Raw genomic sequence first — 22,347 nt, 5'->3', positions numbered from 1 at the left:
CGTTCAGAGCTCATTCAACGTCGTTGTCGCTGCTAGACTCGTTGCTGTGTTCCTTGTCACTGTCACCTTCAAACGGTGCACTATCTTCGGTACCATCAAGCACATTAGGTATGCTGCACTTTTTAAAGGCGCGCACGATCAAGTACCTGGGATGTCGTCCCATGCTGCAGCTACCCAGCCCACCAGCTGCGATAGCGATGCACGTTTGATGCGGCCTGTTGCCGTTAGCATATGGTCTTCATCAGTCAACCAGTCCGTGTAATATTTCCGCAGACGATCCTTGAAAGGTTTGTTGATGCAGACATGAAGTGGCTGCAACTGGCTCGTCATGCCGCCCGGTATGACAGCGAAGTCCGTGTTCGCTTGGGCAAGCACAGCCTTCACGTTATCAGTCAAGTGCCCGCGGTAAGAGTCGACGACAAGGAACGAGTTCTTTGCAAAAGGGCTCCTGGACGCCGTCACCACACAATCTTAACCCACAATTCCACCATCGCACCCGTCATCCACCCGTTCTCATTTGCCTGCACAATGACATTTCTTGGGAAAGTCTCTCGAGCAGGCAGTGTCTTCCTTTTAAATATCAAATATCATATAAGGAGTTTATGCCCATCAGCTGTGCAGCACAGCATCACAGTTGCGCGCTGCTTCTCGTAGCCTGCAGAGCGCACCTTCACCTCCTTGGCACCCTTTTCATTCATGGTGTACGCCACTGGCATATCAAAATACTCAGCCGTCTGGTCGGCGTTTCCGATTTGCCCAAGGTTGCTGCTGCTTCTATCTGCCTGCTGCTTCTATCTCTCGCAGCACGTAGCGCTGAAAAGCTATCAGCTTTTCTTCGAAATCGCTTGGCAGCTTCTGGGTGATTGAAGTGTGACGTCGGAGGCTGAAGCCGAAGTGCTTCATGAATTTCTACGCCAGCCCCGGCTGGCTTTGAAATCCTTTGGCGTTAGGCCTCGCTCCCTCGAAAGTTCCCTAGCTTTCGCTTGAAGCACTTCTGTTGTCACTGGAAGGGCAGCTGCTCTCTGCGTCCAAAAAAAGTCGGCCGAAACTGTCCCCACTTCGTGGTGATGGCCTTTCTTTTGTCCGCTAAATGCCATCCTCATTGCGGCGCATGCAAAGAGCTGCTGTCGTTGTCCCCTCCAACGACAGATGTTTTTCTCATTGATGCCGAAGTCCCGCCCGGCTTGAAGGTTCGATGATGCCTCTGCGGCTATCACAACTTTTCGCTTGAAAGCGGCACTGTAGTGGCATCTCCTGCTTGTGGTGGCATCTCCTGCTCCTGCTTGTAGTGGCATCTCCTGCTGACGCAGGTCAAAATGGTGACCTCGCTTGTGTACGGTTGGCTACAGGCACGACTAATAGCGGCTGCGATACTGACTTTTCTAGAGGGCGCTAGCTATGCACCATATTTAGCAGTTTCAATGAAAAACTGCCGAGTTTTTTAAAATCCTCGAATCTAAGCCGACCCTAGAATTTGGAATATGATTATTTGAAAAAAACTATCGGCCTAGATTCGAATAAATGCGGTATGTTGGCTGGCGCGGACAATTTGTCTCATGTGGCACATTCCGAAGGCACATTCCGAACAGAGCGAAATATGGTGCGTCAGCCTTGCTAATTGGGAGATCGCGAGAGGCAACACGTGGGTGACGTGTGGGTGTGATTCACAGCAACTGTAATGCACTCACTGCCGGCGGCGACAAAACAAGGACACTTGAATGCACTGTAGGTAGCCAAAAGAAATTAAAGATAAAGAAGAAGAAACGGGCCCTCCTCTGCATTTCTTGTAAGAAAAGACGAAATTTTATTGTTATTTTGCTTGACACGTGCTCACCTGCACTTGTCAGTGATGTTTGTGCACAGAAATAGGCATAAAAACTAATACTATTGTCTGAGTAGATCTCTTGTTCCCTTTGCTTGTTAGGAAAGCTGCTATGGAGTCGTGAAGGCAGGAAGATTTCAAGTTGGAGCTGTGATGCAAAAGTACTTTCTCAAATTGCAGTATTAGTATATATATTGCTGTAGAAGGACCGAGTCCAGAAAAGCTAATGAATTCATTAAATTTTGAATCTGATGAATTGGGATTCATAATGTCGAGGTCCAATTGTATCGACTTTTCTTGTTTGCTATCCATGTCCAGGGTTTGTACAGGTCTGTGAAACACTTGGAATCCTATTCTTCTTATGCTGTTTTTATGGAGGAGATTAACTTTTGAACTGTGATGCTTCACCCTTGTCAATATGCCTGTTTTGTTGAGTCATGGTCATTCATAGCTACAGCACCAATAGTCCAACAAGGGATGTCAATGGAGCCAATGTTTTGACAAGGGGACAACTGCTCTTTTATATATATATATATATGTCACTTTCAGCCAGCCCCAGTGGGGGAGAATAAGTGGGTGTGTAAAGTGGAATGAGGGAAGTTGAAATGTTCAAAAAAGGGGAGTCTAGCTGTGACAACAAGGAAAGGGGAGAGAGAGGGAGAAGGGTTCTTCCAAGAAGCAGCAGTGCCAAAAAAAGAATCCTCAAGTGTGCACAGGTGTTGTCAAACCAGTGGGCTGATTTGCTAGAAAACAGGAAGTAAGGAGAGACAAATAGGCTTTGTAGAGTTTAAAAACTAGCGGAATGAAAGAGAGAGAGGAGAAAAAGAAAGACTTAAAAGCTCCTGTTATCACTGTCTCAACTAAGGGCTCCCCCATTTTGAACATTTCGATTTCCTTCATTCTACTTTATGCATCTGCTTATTCTGCCCCATTGGGGTTGGCAGAGAGGGAATTACCTACATAGACGCTGTCAAGGAAAGCAGTTGCCCCAGTGAAGAGAAATCTTCTGTTTGACCACTGTTGATCACTTCGTGTTCATCATCCTGCGATCCTGTCTTGCATATGTGCATCACATGGCTCTTCATTGGCTTTTCCTATTGGAGCGTGCTGTGACAGGGTTTGCTGCGTGTATGGTTTTAATGTGGCAGTGGCATGACATGTATAGTAATTTTACTCAAACAGGAGGTGCTCCATGCAGGGCAGTTGCAGCATTGTCAGGTGTAGTATGCAAAAAGACGCCTTTGAGTGTTCTGTGCTTTGTGTGTGCTCTGAGCTGTGACGTTGAAACACTGTCCTCAATAGAAAACCCGAGAGAACATAGCTTACAAGTTGTTTTTATGCAAGCAGCTGCCCTTTCAGATTTATGCAATTGTACGAGTTTTTTCTGTTTTCCTAGTGTGTTACTTTTTATGAAATGTGCAGAGATGTTGTAGAAATGAGTACTGGGGTTTTTCTTTAACTGTAAATGTCCATCCTTGTTTTGTTGGATTGTCAGATGACACTCGCATTTCTTTTCAGGACGTCATGCGAAGATAATTCACGGCCCCGAAAGCCCTGCAACTGTACCAAGTCCCAGTGTCTCAAATTGCAAGTGACTTTCTCTCTTTATAATGCTTGTTGCATCATATTTTAATACATTAGACGTGTAACAGTGCCCTTTACATAGCTGATGTTTTTCAGCACTTTAGCTTTAATATGAATGGAAACAAATTCACTTAATCTGGAATGTCGGGTATGTCAAATACAGTGCATGGTTTGTTTGCTTAATTTTCAGAAAAGGCAGTGTATCAAGTGAATTAAAATAATCCCATTCAAATTTTTGGGCATGCTAAATAGGTGGTTCATTTGCTTCATTTCTAAAACAGACAATGTAAAAAAATTTCCTTAAAGGGCCCCAAACCACCTCTGACATTTTAAATTTATTTATTTTTTGCACGTTTTAAATATGTGCATCACATACAGTATACCGTGATGAGGATCTGTCAAACATAGCAACACTATGCGCTGCAGGGAAGGCCACAAATAAAAAATAAAAAAAAATTCTGTGCTCCTTTCTGAGCTTTTCCAGAGCCTTCATCGCATGTCGCAATGTAAGGAGGGACCTGCACATGACATCACCAGGGTAAAGGCTGTCACTCGGTCAGCTGACGAGTTAGAATAGCGCCAATTTGATGAGAGCCAGCTACTATTTGTTCTGAGAAAGTAGCGGGGCTTGCCCATTGTGTGCCACTGATGTCTTTATGAAGCTTTAATTCAGCTGACGTCATGCAGAAGGGGATTAGTGTCAGACAACCTAGGCGCCTTTCTTGTATGTTGATGCGACCTGTAGCTTTCGCTGCACTTCATTTGGTGAGAGAGTACACTGCGAGGAAAGAGTTCTTCAGTGAACGCAAGTGAGAAAATTCAACGGTCGCTTATTTGTTTATGAAAATTTGCTATTACAGTATCATGTAAAAAAATTCTTGGTGACTATATGTTCATTGTAGACTAGTACACAGCTACCAAGAATCGTTTAAGGGTCCCTTAATGGGCTACTGAAGGCAAACATAGTTCAAGCAAAAGAAATAGGCAACACTCTGTAGTGTTAAATGTATCACATTTACTAAGAACGGAGCTTACCAAGAGGTGCACTCTGGTCAGGTATATCGCCTTCAAGTGTCCATTGAAAATGCAGTTTCAAACATTTTCAGCATTTTCAGTCATGAAAACCATGCAGCTGCATAATGGATGAAGAATTTTAATTTCTTCAGTAAGTCTTTTCAAATTTTTTCCGCAGAAATTGGCTGCTAAATAGAGAGAGAGAGAGTTATTGTGGGGAGGAAAATGTGCTGTTTTCTACAGCCCTTTAGGGAGCACATGCTCAGTACCAGCCCATCATCATCATCAGCTCATTCTATGTCCACTGCAGGACGAAGGCCTCTCCCTGCGATCTCCAATTACCCCTCTCCTGCGCCAACCGATTCTAACTAGCGCCCGCGAATTTCCTAATTTCATCGCCCCACCTAGTCTTCTGCCATCCTCGACTGCGTGTCCCTTCTCTTGGTACCCATTCTGTAACCCTAATGGTCCAACAGTTATCTAACCTGCGCATTGCATGACCTGCCTAGCTCCATTTTTTTCTCTTAATGTCAATTAGAATATCGGCTATACCCGTTTGCTCTCTGATCCAAACCGCTCTCAACCTGTCTCCTTAACGTTGTGCCTAGCATTCTTCGTTCCATTGCTCTTTCTGCGGTCCCTAACTTGTTCTCAAGTTTCTTTGTCAGTCTCCAAGTCTCTGCCCGATATGTCAGTACAGGCAAAATGCAGATTGTACACCTTCCTTTTCATTGATACCAGTCAGGAGCTGACAATGTCTGCTGTATGCGATCCAACCCAATTTTATTCTTCTATGAATTTCATTCTCATGATCAGGGTTCCCTGTGATTAATTGACCTAGGTAAACGTACTCCTTCAGAGACTCTAGAGGCTGACTGGCGATCCTGAACTCTTGTTCCCTTGTCTGGCTATTCATTATTATCTTTGTCTTCTGCATATTAATCTTCAGCGCCACTGTTACACTCTCCCTGTTAAGGTCCTCAATCATTTGTTGTAACTCGTCTGCATTGTTGCTGAATAGAACAATGTCATCGGCAAACCGAAAGTTGCTGAGATATTCGCCGTCGATCCTTACTCCTAAGCCTTCCCAGTTTAATAGCTTGAATACTTCTTCCAAGCACGCAGTGAATAGCATTGGAGAGATTGTCTCTCCTTGTCTGACCCCTTTCTTTATAAGTGTCTTCATACTTTTCTTTTCTCACGTCTATTTAATCTATATTTGTTGGTTCAGCAGCCACTTGAAGCTCTTATGTGAAATTGTTTAAACTCTTGTTTATATTCAGTGATTGAGTTTGAAAAAAAAAAAACGGTTTGGTCTGGAAAATAAATAAATCATGAATTCACATTGCAATTTCAGTGCCGGAGTTGCTTAGTGATCTTTCTTACACATGAACAACTACCGTATAATGCGGAATATAGGTCGACCCCCTTAAATTGAAGCAAAGAAGTGAACATAAAAATTATAAGGCACAAAACTTTGTTTTATTTAGTGGTGCTGCCTGACTCGTCACCTGCTCATTCGTTCGAGCTGTCTGAACTCTCGTCTGAAGACGACTGCTTTTCACTGGCTGCGTCCCACAACATGTCATCCTCGGTGCCGTCCAAGGAGTTGCTAATGCAACACTTCTTGAATGCCCGCACCACCATACCGTCGGGCAGCGAGCGCCAAGCCTGCGACGCCCATGTGGCCACAGTGGCGAGAGGCGGCCTGTGCAGCCGGCCGGTTGGTATCGTCGGGTTGTTGCCGGCCATCCACTGATTATACTGCTCACGGACACGGTCCTTAAAAGGCTTGTTGAGCAGGACATCCAGTGGCTGAAATGTTGTTGACGTCATGCCTCCCGGAATGACAGCGAGCTCCGTCCTCCCGTCGCGGAGCGTCTTTCGCAGTCAAGTGCCCGTGAAAGGCATCCAAGACGAGCATGCTCGGACACCGCAGGAGTGCGCCGGGTCGCCAATTCCAGACGGTCTTGATCCAATTGAGCATGAGGGCCTCATCCATATAGTCCTTTTCATTCACGCGAATGACAACATCCCACGAGAAAGCCTCTTTCGGCAGTGTCTTCCTCTTGAAGATTGTGTATGGGGGCAGCATTCTGCCGTCTGTAGTACACGCGAGGATCACCGTGAAGCGCGAATGCTCGTTCCCCATAGAAAGAAGCTTGACTTCTATTGCGGCGCGTTCGCACACTGTGGTGGGCGACGGCATGTCGAACCACACCGGCATTTCATCAGCGTTGCCGATCTGTCCTAACATGTAGCCATGCTGCTGTCGGAGACGGATAACATAGCGCTGGAATCTGACCAGCTTGTCCTCGTATGCCCCGAACCCGACGAACCCAGTAAATGGAGCCCTTGAATTGTTCCTTGGGCAGTCCGGACTCTCGGGCGATCTCGATAGCTTTGATGCGGATGAGTTTCGCTGTCACTGGCAAAGATCTGGCACGATGCTCGCAGACGAAATCCGCCACCTTGTCTTCGAGCTCCGGGTGCACCGCGTGGCGCCTGCGAAAGGACGTGTGCGCGTTGCAGGCAGACAGCTTGACTTTCTGCGTTCGCCAGTACCGGACGCTTTTTTCCGAGACGCCAAATTGCCGCTAGCCGGACATGTTCCCATGGATTTCAGCATATTCGATGACTTTCTTTTTAAACGCCGCGCTGAACTGACGTCGAGTACTCGTACTCATTTTGCGGGTTGTCGGGAAATAAGCAACGCCGGGAATGATTGCTGCACAAAAAGATGACATTGGTCCAACTGCGTAGACCGCATTAACGTTGGGCCGCGTTGGTCACCAAGGAGGTGATAACGGTGCTGATGCCGGAAGGTTTGCACTCCTACATGTTGCCAGACGACTATTCAGGTTGTGCCAAGGGCCGGTATATAAGTCGAGGGGTGACCTTTTAGTAACATATTTTGGAAAAAACCTCGACCTATATTCCGCACTATATGGTATCTGCTTTGTCACTCCATCTGAGACTACCTCTTCACATTGCCATTTTTATAAGAAGTTGTCTGGCGATTGCATTGCCTTTTCATTCTCTTGTATAACAAGAATAGACTACCCATGGCCTTTTGGCCTTCTGCAAGCATTTAAGCTAAGTGGTGTCTGGGTTAAGGTAACTGATGCTTCAGTTAAACTGGTACTTGGATAAAACTGAGTGAGAAAGCCATTAGTTATAGAACATTCTATGCAAGTAGCCATGTTCATGAAGTAGTTGAATCTAGCTGCATTGAACCTGTCTGTCTAACCTCAATATAACAAATTATCAGATAAAATGAAGTTAATAAAGAATTGTCTCATAGCTATTACAGTGTAACAGATATGTTTATGACTAATGTAGGCTATAACGAAGCCATTTTGTGTAAGATGTGATTTCATTATAACGAGGTTCAACTGTACCAACTCTTTGAACTCTGTTTAACCAATCTTTTAAGCATGAAACAAATCCTTGCAGTATTTCAGTCCCTTATGCTAAATTGTTTTTTCTCTTGGTTACAGGTATTGTGACTGTTTTGCCAATGGAGAATTTTGTCATAGCTGCAACTGCAATAACTGTTTCAATAACCTGGAGCATGAAGAGGAACGTCAGAAGGCTATTGGAGCCTGTTTAGAAAGGAATCCCAACGCATTTCGTCCAAAAATTGGTGTGTACTGGTGCTCTCTGAGCAGTACTTTCCACTAACTTTCTACTTTCTACTAACCCTGACAGATGAGCTTGTGATGAACGGTAGATATGCAGAGCTGTTTTTGGCATCCACTGTTGAATGTTTCTTGGCTGCAAGTGAGACAGTGACCTGCACAGTAGCAGTGCTTGCCATGCTTTTTATGCCTGTGCACATTGCATCCTTCGTAATCTATTAACACCCGCATCTGGCATGGCACAGGCTCGCGTTTCCCTCAAGTTTGGTTTCCCCAGTACCTGTGTCCACCTGCCCTAAAATGCACCTTTAGGTATTCCGAATGGTGCTCCAATCAGAGCTAGTACACCTCCTTGAACGTCCTCGAATTTTAAAAAACAGATTTAAGAGCCCTTAAAACTCTTTGAAAGTAAATGTGCTCCTTGGTTTCCTTGAAAACTGGGGTTTGGGGCCACTTTTGAACATTCAAAGTAACAAATTTCACGTAGGGGCTATGCCATGGACACTTTCTGTCCGGAAACAATCCTAGATATTTTCTTTTGAGAGAGTAACTAAACTATTGCCATGTGGCGTGTCTGCAGCGACCAATGACAGGCCTGATTTAATTACTGTTGCCATCGTGGAACTATACAAAGCAAGGTCAAGTGCCCAACCTATGTCACTGTTTTGTTTTGCTGGCTGGTTCACACCGCAGACATCATGGCTCCATTTTCCATCCCTAGGCTCTAGAAAGGTCTGGTGGAAAGTAAGTTTGCTGTTGGGATAGTTGTCACATAATTCTAAAATCAAAAACAACGCATAGAATGGGAGAAGAAAAACTGACTCTCATGTCCCGTTCTATGCGCTATATTTTATTTTAGAAAGTTTCAGCCGTTGTGCTTTAACACGACAAGTATAATAATTTGGTTAAAACCGGACTCTACTAACCATAATTCCAGAAGGCAACTGACCTCATTACATTGGGAAAGTCAACTTAGAAAAGTTACCTGAAGAGCTTGAAGCATGTGTCCGACTCAGCAGCTGCTTAGCTGCCAGAAATTGCAGCTATGAAGGAGATTTCATTATTTTTTAGTGTGTGTGTGTTTAAGTAAGGTTTGCTTCCCCCTCCTTGAATTTTGGCCTTCAGTATCCTTGAAATCCTTGAATTTTGGGTCAGATGTGCTGTATGAACCCTGTTGAATGTAGCTTAGGTCGTTCACATTAGTAGGAACTATGAGTGTGTTCAGAATATTATGCCACGGCCGCTCGATCCAAAAGCACAAGGTGCGGACCGCTGCGTCGCGCCTGAACGGCGTCTCGGGCCTAGTTCTCCATGCGCCCGCTGCGGCGCCACTGCTCGGGGATGGCTGCTGACAGAGAGCGCCTTCACAGCTGCGTCGGCACGCGCGATTTCCACTCCAGTCAAGGCGTAAATAATGCGTTTTATATTTGGAAATTGCAGACAAAATCTTTTAAGTCGTCATTGGAAGTACTGATTACGCCACAAACGCCAACAGATTGTCACAGGGGTGGAAATCTGTTCTAGAATACGTCTGAACGCTATCCGTGACGGTTGCCCGTACGATGCACGACCGGGTGATGCACTCCCATCGAGAGGTTCTGCTTGAAGCAATCTACCAGTACTTTTATTCACTTCTCGTGAACACGTGCGCAAATTAAAAACTTTACATAGGGAGAACTTGTACCGAGTTTCCCAAGTAATGCAAACTAACTTAGATGAAATAAAAACGCTTATCATTGCAAATAATCATCAGTAGATTGTTTCTCATGAAACAAAGCCTATTGAGTGATCCTAGAGGTTATCTAAGGAGTGCGCCCCTTTTAACGAAGCTTTAAAAGGCCTCTGCTTCGAACATGCTCATACCCTTTATTTGAGCACGCTTTCCATAAAACATATTCCCGCAGGATACTTTCATTGTAGGCAGGTTTATTTTTCCCCTGAAGTGGCCACTTGGTTGCTGATAAAAACAGCAGCTTTGTCTCCTTTTTCCACTCTTTGTAATACCTGAACAAAGGACTGAATTTCGTTATTGTTTTCATAAACTAAGATGCAGTTTTTCATTTCGTACCGTTCGGACTGCAATTTTTTTCAGCTCTTCTCCTTGACGGGCAACTTTTTTTTTTCAATCTCTTGACTGCTTTCTTTGACTGTTCTAGGACGTCCACAATATCTAATGTAGTTTGGCCGGCCTGGTCAACAGAAAAACTACATTCAGAGCATGATTCTAAGGCAGTGTCTGGAACTAGAGCTTCCACCTCGTCGCTGAGAAACTGCAAGGCACTTTCGATGTCGGGGCTTTCTCCTGAGCAGCCGCAATTATCGCTTACCTCAACTACTGTGTGATCAGTAAAGCTTTTTCGATGGCGTTTTTTGGGCTGCACATTCTCTTTTTGCAGGTACTGTGGATATTTGCAAAACACGGTCGGTACCGCATTCGGAAGCAGGAGCCTAAGTGCAGGGAACATACCACAGACCTATCGCTCTGTTCCCACTTGCTTCCTTTTCCCGACACTCCTTGGCGAGAGATATTCTTTAGCCACGCTTCTCGACGCTCCAAGTCGCAGGGGAACTCGTGATATTTCACAGTCGGGTCCTTTTTGGCATTTGTGTCGCAGAGTGGCACACAACAGTTGCGCGGCATCGCGCCACATGAACGAGGCTGGCTTCGGCACACATGCACACCGAAGAGCCTTAACAAAGCACAGCAAACACAGGCAAACTTGCTCACACACACGCACGCAAAAAAGCACGAGATTAATGCATATCGCACGAGGCAAACGCGTCCTGACGCGAACTAACTTGCTCACACACACGCACATGAAAAAGCCAGAGGTGAATGCATAGAGCACGAGACAAACACGTTCTGACGTGAGAACCAACATCCGCTTAGCCCCGGCGCGAAGTCGCGAAAGCATTCCCGAGCAGTGGCGCCCTCACCAAGAAAAGCGGTCGCAACTGTAAACTCGGCCGAGACGCGCCCGCCTATTGTCCGCGGCGCGACGTAGCTGGCCGCACCTTGCTTTGCATCGAGCGGCCGTGATTATGCATAAAAATACTAATGCAAGATATGTATGTGTAATGAAACAGGCGCACCTCGCGTTTCCGATAGCAGCTCGGAGACGACGACGACGACACGTACTGTGATTTGCAAGAGAGCTCGGGCTGTTCGCTGCTGCTAGGCTGCTGTTTATCTGCTGCTTCTCACCTTTAATTAAACATCATTACATTTGGTGGAGATTGCTGGAATTCCTCAAGTCACCCTGGAGATCCGCAATCGTACCTTGCCCACTGGCACCATGACTGATTCAACCTATGCACCGACTGTACCCATGGCTACCCCTGTCATTTGCGCTGGCGTTCTCCGTCTGTGCGACCCGGCCATCTGTTGGGGACCAGAGAACATGACTTTGAAGACTGGCTGTCCTCCTATGAACGTGTAAGCGCTCTCAATAAGTGGGACAACCAGTCTTAATTAAATAATGTCATGTTTTACCTTGCTGCTATGGTTCTATGGTTCAAAAATCACAAATCTGACATTTCGAGTTGGTCTGCATTCAAGACACATTTCGCCGAAGCGTTTGGCTGCCCCGCTGTCCGCAAGCTACGCACCGAACAGCGTCTATGCCAGCAAGCACAGTAACCAGGCGAGACTTTCTCCAGCTATATTGAGGATGTCTTGGATCAGCAGCCGTGTTAATCCAACGATGGCGGAGGACGAAAAGATCAACCATATTCTGAAGGGTATTGAGGACGATGCGCTTCAAATGCTGCTGGCCAAGAGTTCAACCAGCGTCGCTGTACTGTTCAACCTGTGTCAGAGTTTCGACGAATTGTGCCGTCAACATAACGTCGCCCGCCAAAACGTCCCACAGGCTGACTCGGTCTCGGCCATTGCAGCTGCCGCTGGCCATACTGATCCTTTTGCTCTTGTCCTTCAGCTCAAGGATTTCATTCGCGAGTAAGTGGCCCGCCAGCTGTCGCTGCTCCCGCACAACCAGGAGCCTGCCCCCAGCACTGACTGCAGCTGTGCAACAAGCCATCCATGCCCAAATAACTGATGCACTTAACCCCATTCGCCCGCCAGCTCCTGTGACTGCACCGCTCTCCTATGTTGACTACCCGCCGCTATTCGCATCTACGATGGCACCACTCTCTTATGCCGCAGGTCACACCTTCACCGCTCAACTATGCTGCCACTGTTGCACGGCCACTCCCACTGTCATATACTGTCCAACCACCAACGCACAGGGTTCCCCGTGCTCCCGTTCCACTGCAGTCACCCCAGCTTCTTCGTCGAACCGACACGTGGCGTACGCCAGACAACAGGCCTATTTGCTTCGCCTGTGGCATTGCTGGTCACGTTGTGCGCTTTTGTTGTCGTAACATGTCCTCGCACTGTGACGCCTTCGACCAGTTTCCCTATGCGTCACAACATGCCACCGAGATACGCTGTCAAGATGCCGCTGACTGGCCGTTGAGACCCTTCAATCACGACCACCATTCAGACAGTCGCCGTTCTCCTCCATGTCGACGGTCGCTGGCACCTATGTGTCGTTGGCCACCTACTGCCAAGGAGGACTGGCTAGCGCAGTTCCGGAGGCAAGAACTGCAAGCTCATTGAACTTTCTAAGGCCTCAATTTTCACTATGGAATGACATTGACGTCCATGCCGAGGGAGCATCTGCCCAAGCGCTTATCAATACCGGGGCTGCCGTTTCCATCATCCATGAAAATCTTTGTCGCAAGCTGAAAAAAGTTATGACCTCTCCATCTGGCATGGCGCTCTACACTGCTAGCGAGCAACGCATTCATCCTACAGCTGTATGCACCGCCCATGTAGTCATCCAAGACACTTTGTACATCATCGAGTTTCTTGTGTTGCCCTCCTGTTCTCATGATCTCATCCCCAGGTGGAACTTCCTGTCACGTCATAGTGCCATTATTGATTGTTCTTGCGCGCAAGTGGCTCTTTTGCCGCTATGCGACTCGCCATCGGTCGGTACCGACCTCAGTGCTCACAAAGTCTTCGTTGATAATGATACTGATCTACCTCTGGAGACGTTGCTACTTGTGACCTTGTTGTGTACTGCCGTGCCAGACTCAACTGTGTTGTTTATGCCATCTGGCATGCTTGCTCACCACAAGGACTTATTTCTCCCATTTGCCGTCCTCACTGTTAGGTCTGAATCCGCTTTGATACCCATCTGTAAGCCGCATCGGTATCTAGTGACTATACTGCACGGTGAGACCTTAGAATTTGTGCAAGCGGTCACTTCTGTTGAAGACCTTGACGTTTACAATGGCGCCACCCGTTTACATCTGGACGCCATAACTTCCGTCTCATCAACACCGCCTTCAGCAGTTTTCGACAACACCATCGCCGCAGACCTTTCGCCGTCTCATTGCACTCAACTTCTTACTCTACTGAACGAGTTTGTTTCTTCATTCGATTGCAACGAACCATCCTTGGGTCGCATGACAAGTGTCTCTCATACTATCGACACTGGTTCCCATGCCCCCTTGTGACAGCATGCGTATTGCATTTCCGCAGAAGAGCGCCGAGTTATCACGGAACAAGAGGACGACATGCTGCAGCGAGGCGTCATTCGGCCTTCTCAAAGGCCTTGGTCGTCACCTGTCGTTCTAGTGCAGAAAAAAGATGGCGCCATTCGGCTTTGTATCGATTATCGCCGCCTAAACAGGATTACACGATGTCTACGCACTGCCTCGGATTGACGATGCTCTTGACTGTCTGCAAGGTGCCAGATACTTCTCGTCTTTGGATCTCCGCTCTGGCTATTGGCAGGTTCCCATGGCTTAGGCTGTCCGCCCAAAGACAGCTTTTGTCACTCCCAATGGCCTGTACTAGTTTAACGATATGCCTTTCAGGCTCTGCAATGCTCCCGCTACCTTCGAGCGCATGATTGATACCATCCTTCACGGACACTAGTGGAAGACTTATGTTACCTGTGTGACATAGTTGTTTTCTCACAGGATTTTCTGACACATCTCGCCCATCTGCACGACATCCTGACCCTTCTCACTTCTGCTGGCTTACAGCTCAACCTCAAGAAGTGCCGTTTCACTTCCCGAAAATTAACTGTCTTGGGTCACAATGTCTCGAAAGACGGCATCCTTCCTGATCCCGACAAGCTTCGTGCAGTTGCCGAGTTTCCAAAGCCCAAATTTATCAAGGCCCTGCGAAGTTTCATAGACCTATGCTCTTATTTTTGACGCTTCGTGTGGAACTTCGCCTTTATTATAGCACCCTTGACGAAGCTGCTTACCGCAAGCAAAGGCATTTCCACGTGGTCATCAGCATGCGATGAAGCCTTTGACAAGTTACGTGAGTTGCTGACTTCACCATTACGATTACGCTCACCATTACGATTCTTCGCCATTGCGACCCAACTACACCGACAGAGGTTCACACCAAAGCCAGTGGCCTCGGCCTTGGTGCGGTCTTTGCCCAATGGAAAGCCACGAATGAATACGTCGTGGCTTATGCCAGCCGTACCCTTAAAAAAGCTGAGATGAATTACACCGTTACAGAGAAGGAATGCTTAGCCATCATTTGGGCATTGGGCAAGTTTCATCCTTACCTCTATGGCTGTCCTTTCAGCATCATCACTGAAAGACCCGTCGGGCCGCCTCGGTCGTTGGGCGCTTCGCCTGCAGGAATATTACATTGGTGTCGTATACCACTCTGGGGCGCGATCGGAGATATTTTGTTCGATACGCGTTCTGTTCAGTTGCTGCAACGTCACAAAGTTGCAGTATGCAAAATTTGTGACAGCGGGGCGGAGAGAGCAGCCAATCAGGAAGCGGTGACTTCCCCGGAAGTTTACCTCCGTCGTTTGTCGTCTGCTTGCAAACAGTATACTACAAAGCCAAATGTTTCTCGTCTTCCAATTGATTGAAATCTTTATCTAAAAAAATGTATTTTTTCTTCTCAAGCCCAAACACGTTTTCAAATAGTAGTACGTGTGACTACTGCAATTTATAACTATTAGGTTCTTTGCGTCGTCCCTAGGTGGTGTCGCGCACAGCGAGAAGGAAAAAAAAAAAAACTACGGGAAGAGTGGCGCACTTTTCAAGAGGCAGCGACAACATCCCAGTGGCTCGCTGGCACCGATGATGTTGTCGATTTCTCTGTACAACCAACGAATTATTTGTTTCGAGAAACAAAAACTACGCCGGAATTCACTTTCTGCCATTTCTTCAAACGCGTTTCGCACCGCCACTCGCTCTCCTCCTTCCTCTAGAAACGCCAGCGCAACAACCTAAGTTTCCAACGGAAGCGCCATTTTCTAGAATTAAACTATGGATTGGATTCAAACGTGCCATTCCGCAGCCGAGAAGGCCGCCTGTTGGATCCAATCCAATCCACTAGACGCGCCAGGCGAAGCCGTATGATCGTTCCAAACTTCTCAACTCCCGTCGCGTTCGGACGAAATGCTCGGTGGGCGGATGATTGACAGGAGCGTGTCGTCATTTTGACATCACCAAAAACGGGGCGGCGCCCCGCGGCTGGCGACGTCGGCGCGGAGTAGGCCAATGGCGCGTGCCGGTAACCGAACGAACGCGCCGAACAACCATCTCCGATCGCACCCCCGGTCAAAAGCATTCCGACGCTGACGCGCTCTCTCACTCGCCGATGACACCTGATGTGGCTTCTCTTTCCATTCCTTCTCCGACCTCAGACTTGTTACTACTTACCGCTATTGATATGCCCTCCGTGCAACGCAAGGATCCATCGCTTGCCCTGCTGCTCGACTACCTTGCCACTCCATTGGTCTTTCCTTCAACGCGGACGCTACGCTGTCAAGCAGCCCACATTGCCGTGCGAGACAACACCTTCTACCACCGCAACTATATGCCTGACGGTTGGAAATGGCTTCTGGCTATCCCTCTTCACATGCGCTCCGATATGTGTGCGTACTTCCATGCTGACCCTCAAAGCGTCCACGCTGGTGTCCTAAATACCTTCACAAGGCTGCGTCAACGACATTACTGGTGTGGAATGTATCGGTTTGTGCAGCAGTATGTTCGGTCATGCACTGCCTGCCAAAAAAAACTCCCCCACTGTAGCCTACTGGCCCACTACAGCCGCTACCTTGCCCTGCTCGACCATTTGACCGCGTAGTCATCGACCGCTATGGCCTGCTCCCATACAGTGGATGTGGAAACCGCTGTTGGGGTCGATCACCTGATGCGCTACACCAAGACCGCAGCTCTTCCTGCTGTGACCGCGCGCGATGTTGCGATATTCATTCTTGGCAACTTTTTCCTTCGTCACGGTGCTCCTCGAGGACTACACAGCGATAGGGGTCGTGTCTTCTTGTCAGAAGCGATACAATCCCTCCTTCGCAAGTGCCAGATCATTCACCAGAAGTCGACCACGTATCACCCCCAAACGAACGGTCTCGCGGTGCGCTTCAACCGAACACTGGGCGACATGTTGAGGATGTACGTCTCGTCCGACCACACCAATTGGGACACCGTACTCTCGTTCGTTACTTTCGCTTGTAACACCGCGACACAAGCGACCATCGGTCTTTCACCTTTTTTTCTCTTGAATGGGCGTGAGCCTTTGTGTCCTCTGAATACTATTCTGCCCTACTCACCTGACTCTTCCGAGTGCACAACTATGTCAGAAGTCGCCCAATGCGTTGAAGATTGCCGCCAGCTGGTTCGTTCGTTGACCAGCGAGGATCAGGGGCGTCAGAAGACAAGACACGACAGTCATTAGGCAACGCCCACCTTCCCTGCTGGTTCCCTTGTTTGGCTATGGATACCGCCTCACATGCCTGGCATTTCTTCTACACTACTTGCGCGGTACCACGGTCCGTACCGGATTATTGACGTCTCCTCCCCTGTGAACTATATTGTTGAGCCCGTCACACCATCGCCGGACCTTCGTTGTCGAGGTTGCGAGACGGTGCATGTTAGCCGGCTGAAGCCTTATTTCGACCCCCTCATCTTCTCTGCTTCCTGAAGCGCCAGGATGGCTCCGTTTCACACTCGGGGCCAATGTAATGAAGCAGACGCGCCTCGTGGTTCCGATAGCAGCTCGGAGACAAAGACGACGACCCGTGCTGTGATTTTCAAGAGAGCTCGGGCTGTTTGCTGCTGCTAGGCTGTTGTTTATCTGCTGCATCTCACCTTTAATTAAACATCATTACATATGGAATATTTACAAGCTATGTGTCATGCATGCAATCTTGACCCCAATTTTCCTTTCAAGCTAAGTCATCATATAGGTGGTCAGTCAGTGATGATTGCTTGGAATTCAAAATAGCATAAAGTCAAACCTGTAACAGACGTTGATGTAATGCACTTGTCTTGTTCTTGTTTTTTCATTTAGCTATATTTTTTGGCCCTTAAACATTTCCACAAATTTTTTTTTAGTGATTTTGTATGCAATCTCAGCCTAACGATGTCTTTGATCATAACATTGCACCATGGCAGTCAGTGCTAGATGGGCAGGCACCTGTGCTCAATGCTTTGCGCTTTACGCTCATGCGATCACTTACACACACGAGCTTGAGTGTGTCGGCAGATTCAGGTGGCCTAAGTGTGTCATCATATCTTGTGGATTAGGTAGTGGTTATCACAATCTCATGATAGTAAAGTAAGACATTGGGCATGTCCTTGTGTGTGATTCATGTGCGTTGACATTGCCGTGGCTGTGATGTAGCTTTTCTATGAGCCAGCAAGCTTTCTCATATTAATCCAGTTCTACCTGAACTAGCGGAAAAATGCCTAGAGCAGACTTGCGATAGACAGGCTGATGTGCACCACCACTGGGCTGCGCAGTTGTCTAGGTCCTATGTGGTTTTAGGGAAGGAGCACCCAGATACCACTTGACAGTCATTGTTAGTAAAGCCTTTTGCAGCTGAACCCCCTGTGTCCTCTCTCATAGTGCAAATGCTCTACGACTAAGCCATTACTGCTGGGCATGAACTGCGCTCGTGTGCATGGCTTGCGACATCGGGTGCCCCAACGTGAGAGTTGTCCTGCGTCTTGATCAAGATAAACTTAGCGTCAAATTTTTGCTCTTTTGGGGACAAAAAAATAAAAAGTGATAAAATGAACAGGGCTGACATGAGCTTGTGCTGGCGCTGCCGTAAGCCATACTACCACACCTAACAAAGATGACGACGAAGTTGCATGCTATGCAAGCACGAGAGAGACTAATCTAGCCATAGGCCTGGACAGCCACATGACTGGCCACTCTACCAGTAATCTACAAGCCTATATTTACATGGACTTGGATAGATACTAGAAGCTGCAAATTTCTTTCCTGCACGTTCTAAACAAAAACTTTTGTTAGGTGGAATTTTGATGAAGATGACAGGCAGCAATAAGGTGCACATTTAACATGAAAGTGTTTTATGCTGGGGTCCACCATCATTTTCCTGCAATGGATGTGACATTGGCCCAAACACGTAAAATATACTCTCTTGATAGGGATGGCACCACCCTCTAGGAGCGGTGAAGCGAAGTACTGCATCATGACACTAACGAGCGGCGACAGTAATTGCTTCGGTAGTGTCAGCGCAGCGGAGGCTCCAACGCGGTGTTGCCTGGTGTATGCAGTGTAGGCCTTCTGCTGAGGTGGGGACGCAGTTTCTGCACATGGTTTGACCTTCGCGTCCGATTAGCCTGTGATGCCTCGTCACCTACGGAGTGCAGCTTCAACATGCATCAGCAGTGCTTACACGCCGCCTACTGGTTCGCTTGCGATGGCACCGACTAAGAAAACTGCTGCACTAAGTAGCGCAGATAGGCAGTGACGTCGACGGACGAATCTATCTTTGTTTCAACGAGAGACATGCCAGCGTGAAGCAAAACATGTTCACAGCGCACACTGCGAACTATGCCGCTCGCATTCCTGAAGCTGAGCGTGTCACAACTGGCAACTGACTATGGAGCTGGTCCAAAATACTTGTACCTTTGTCAAAGCGACTGCGCGCCAAGCAAACCTGCAACATGTTCGCCAACCCGCAAATTGTGCGCCTTTCGTTACAGTGGACTGCGAGTTTATGGAGCAAACATGCAATAGCTTCTGTGAAGACACATTTCACTTTCGTATTCTCCCGATTTTTCTTTTTTGCTCTTTTGCTGCCAACAGAAATTAACTAAATGAGTCCAATACTAATGAAGTTAGTGTTAGCGCTGTGCTCTTTTTTGTGTATGTGTTAGTCACTCACCTATCATTGATAGGTGAGCAACTGCTGCATTAGTTGCTGCCCAAGCAGTGTGCATTTTAGAGGTGAACTTATGCACCATAGGACATTGGCTGGAAGATTTTTTTTTTTTTTTATAGCTTTAGCTCGACACCTCATTGCTTGTAATATGACAAGACTATTGCCCCGCAGCATCGTGTTGTAATCCTTTTTCAACTTGCCATCTGCAGGCAAAGGCAAAGAAGGAGACCATGAGCGACGTCATACCAAAGGCTGTAACTGCAAACGATCTGGCTGCCTAAAGAACTACTGTGAATGCTATGAGGTAAGGGTCACACAGGTTGGTGTGGCTGTTGGGCAGACATGTACAAGATATTCAGAAAGTATTTCAACCTTTTCAGGGTTAATGACGTAAATATATGGCGCCGTGAACAAGTCCAAAATGGTCGATGCCGTATATTTATGGCGCCGTCCTTACTTATAAAAAGCGTGCCAATTTCCTAACTTCTCCTTTCTTGGCATATGCTGCCACTATGTGGGAATACGGGGAATTTTTTCCTCGCGCCTCCCTCTCTCGGTTTTCGTTGCATGGTTTGTTTGCTCCGGCACTTCTATATACGTACTACCGCTTGCGCATTGGCGCGTGTGCGGGCGGGTGGCAGTTAGTTTGGGTTTTGATCCGCGAGTGGGTTCAGCTTCTTGCGCTCGCAAAACTCATGGCTATCTTGTTACTAATCGCTCATAGAGTGAACGCCTGTTACTCGCTCGTTTATTGATCACAGGAGTGCGCATACGAAGGATGCCGCCGTGCATGCGTTTCCTTTCTTTTCTTTTTGGACACTCGCAAAAACTAATCGCCTCTGGTCGGATGAAGATTAGCGGAAGTTTTGTCACACGTTTTTTTTTTTTTTTTTCTTTCTTTTTTTTTTTTGACGGGCACCCAACCACACAGTTTTCTTGAGTGCGCACACCTGTGCAGTTCGATTACGCTATGGATCTAAATATTACTGTAAGAGCAGGAACATTTGAACATTTGAGACTTGCAAAATATTCTTGTGTGCGCATTTTCTAAGCCTTGAACTATGTGTATAACTATGCATCAAATTTTTTAATTCTTATACGTTTATTTCCTTTTTTATTGTTGTTATTCATGAATAAACAGTACATATATATCAACACAAGATATCTTTTTCTCACTTTACGGTCACCCTAGAAAAATTACGGTAAATTTTTTTTCTAAATAAGTCCCTATGAAGAATTTAAATCTGCAATAAAAAATATCGACCCTGGGCAGTCGCATATGGTGAAAAAAATCCACCCTGAAAGGGTTAAGATGAAATACTAAATACTGGGTAAAACATTTACTCAGTACAGTACTAAATACCCAAATTTGAAAAGTATCTGAGTAGAGTAAAAAAATACTGAGAAGTATTTCATTACTTTCATGATACTTTCAATATGCAAAGCACCGCACAAACAAGACTGACTACACCATTGCAGCATTTTATTTCGTTAAACTAAGCAGAGAGCCCAGTTACCAAAAACATGCTCGCTTTCAGAAAGAGCTGGTTTTGAAAAATTGTGTTAGACAACCTGCCCTCTTCTTCAAGGCATCGCTGCCTACACTGACAGCTCCTCTGCAATACAGCAGCATTGTGCTTAAGAAAGTAATGCTGAAAGGGAGGAGCACTGTGTGTAAATGAAAGTGTGATAAAAATGTGTGTGCATCTCGCAAAGCTTGGGAGACTAAAATGACTGTAACATGCCAGTTTGCTCTCTTTGAGTGGCACGAAAGGAACAAAGTACAGAGTATTAATAACCGTTTTTTTGCCATCTTTATTCTACAGTCTAGTTCATTTATCAACCCAGCATTGGCTGGCACTTTCCTTGGGGGAGGAGTGTACAAAATGCAGACACAGAAAAAAAGATTGACATGAAACATGACTTTTTGTACATGCACCAGTTTATTCCTTGTATAATGCACTGCAACCAGATCCAGAGCAATTCTTGTAGTACAAAGTAAACCCTTGTTTGGTTTACTAAATTCTTTTTTCGGCTGTGGTGCCAAACCATGTGTTTTTCTCCCTGTATCCCGAAGAGTTTTTGCGCTGTACTCCGGATATCTCAGAGTCTTAACTTCGAAAACACCAAAGATAAGGCAACAGGGCAGTGCCGGTCGCTTCGCTTTTGCTCACTTTTCACCCGGCGGTAGCTCGCTTGAAAAGCCAGACACCACCCCTCGTCCTCTACTCTGGCATCTAGTGATGTCGTGCACGTCACTAGGCCCAAGGCCTACTACACTGCTTCCGAGTCTGACCTTTATTCGCTCCGGAACGGTGCTTTTGCTGCCGGGGGTAGTGCTACGGAACAGTATTTCCAATGACGGAAGAGGCGAGCAGTGAGAAGACGACGACGATTAGAGCCTAGCGCGGGCTGTTGTCTCTTGGCCAAGTACGGCGTATTTCCCTGTAAATATACTTGTATATAGCTTTTCGTCTGCGTCTTCCTACGTAACAATATTTTTGTCTACAAAGCATTCTAGGTCCTGGGGTAGAAAAAAGATTTCCAGCATGTAACTTATTTGGCATCCTGTATAAAGTTTATATTGCCACTGGATGCTTGCTTTTTCAATGTGGGTCTCATGAAGGCCGACTCCCCTATTATGCAAATTTTCATATTACGGGGAAATATTTTGAATACTTCATGCAACGTACATGGGTAATATTGTATGTCAGTTTCCTTGGCTGTAGGACACTCCACATTGTTTAGCAATATACTGGCATTTCTTGCAACTTACTGTGTTATTTGTGTTCAGGGCAGAGTCATTGCTGCAGTTACATACAGTAATAGATGAACAAGCAACACACGGGTGATTGCTTTGTCGTATTTACAAACCTGTTGTAAAGAATGTTAAATAAGAGAAAATTTAATGTAACTGCAGCACGCGCTCATGATGATGTTATAGTGCCGCATGAAAACCAATTTTCTGGTTAAGTGTTTTCAGCATCACTAGCTTTATCTTTGCATTTAATATGCTGGTATCCATGCCAAAGTATGGTAGAATAGTACTGCTAGTAGAGACACCAGAAACCAG

General features: G+C 46.6%; 1 protein-coding gene across 5 annotated transcripts in view; it reads left to right on the top strand.

Annotated features, from left to right (window-relative positions):
• LOC126547034 (uncharacterized) overlaps window positions 1-22,347 on the top strand; it is a 109,072-nt gene that overhangs the window by 55,210 nt on the left and 31,515 nt on the right. For 4 of the 5 annotated variants that reach the window (XM_050194854.2, XM_050194855.2, XM_050194853.2 and 1 more), the window contains exons 9-11: window positions 3,341-3,409; window positions 7,921-8,066; window positions 19,484-19,578. In XM_050194854.2, coding sequence (XP_050050811.1) covers window positions 3,341-3,409; window positions 7,921-8,066; window positions 19,484-19,578 — 310 coding nt within the window. Of the gene's footprint in view, window positions 1-3,340; window positions 3,410-7,920; window positions 8,067-19,483; window positions 19,579-22,347 lie in introns of those variants that run through there. The other variant, XM_050194860.2, reaches the window with a different exon arrangement.

This window comes from Dermacentor andersoni, chromosome 1 (assembly GCF_023375885.2).
Source record: "Dermacentor andersoni chromosome 1, qqDerAnde1_hic_scaffold, whole genome shotgun sequence".
Taxonomy (NCBI): Eukaryota; Metazoa; Arthropoda; class Arachnida; order Ixodida; family Ixodidae; genus Dermacentor; species Dermacentor andersoni.
Note: the sequence above shows the minus strand (reverse complement) of the source record. Positions and strands in the feature narration are given on the sequence as shown.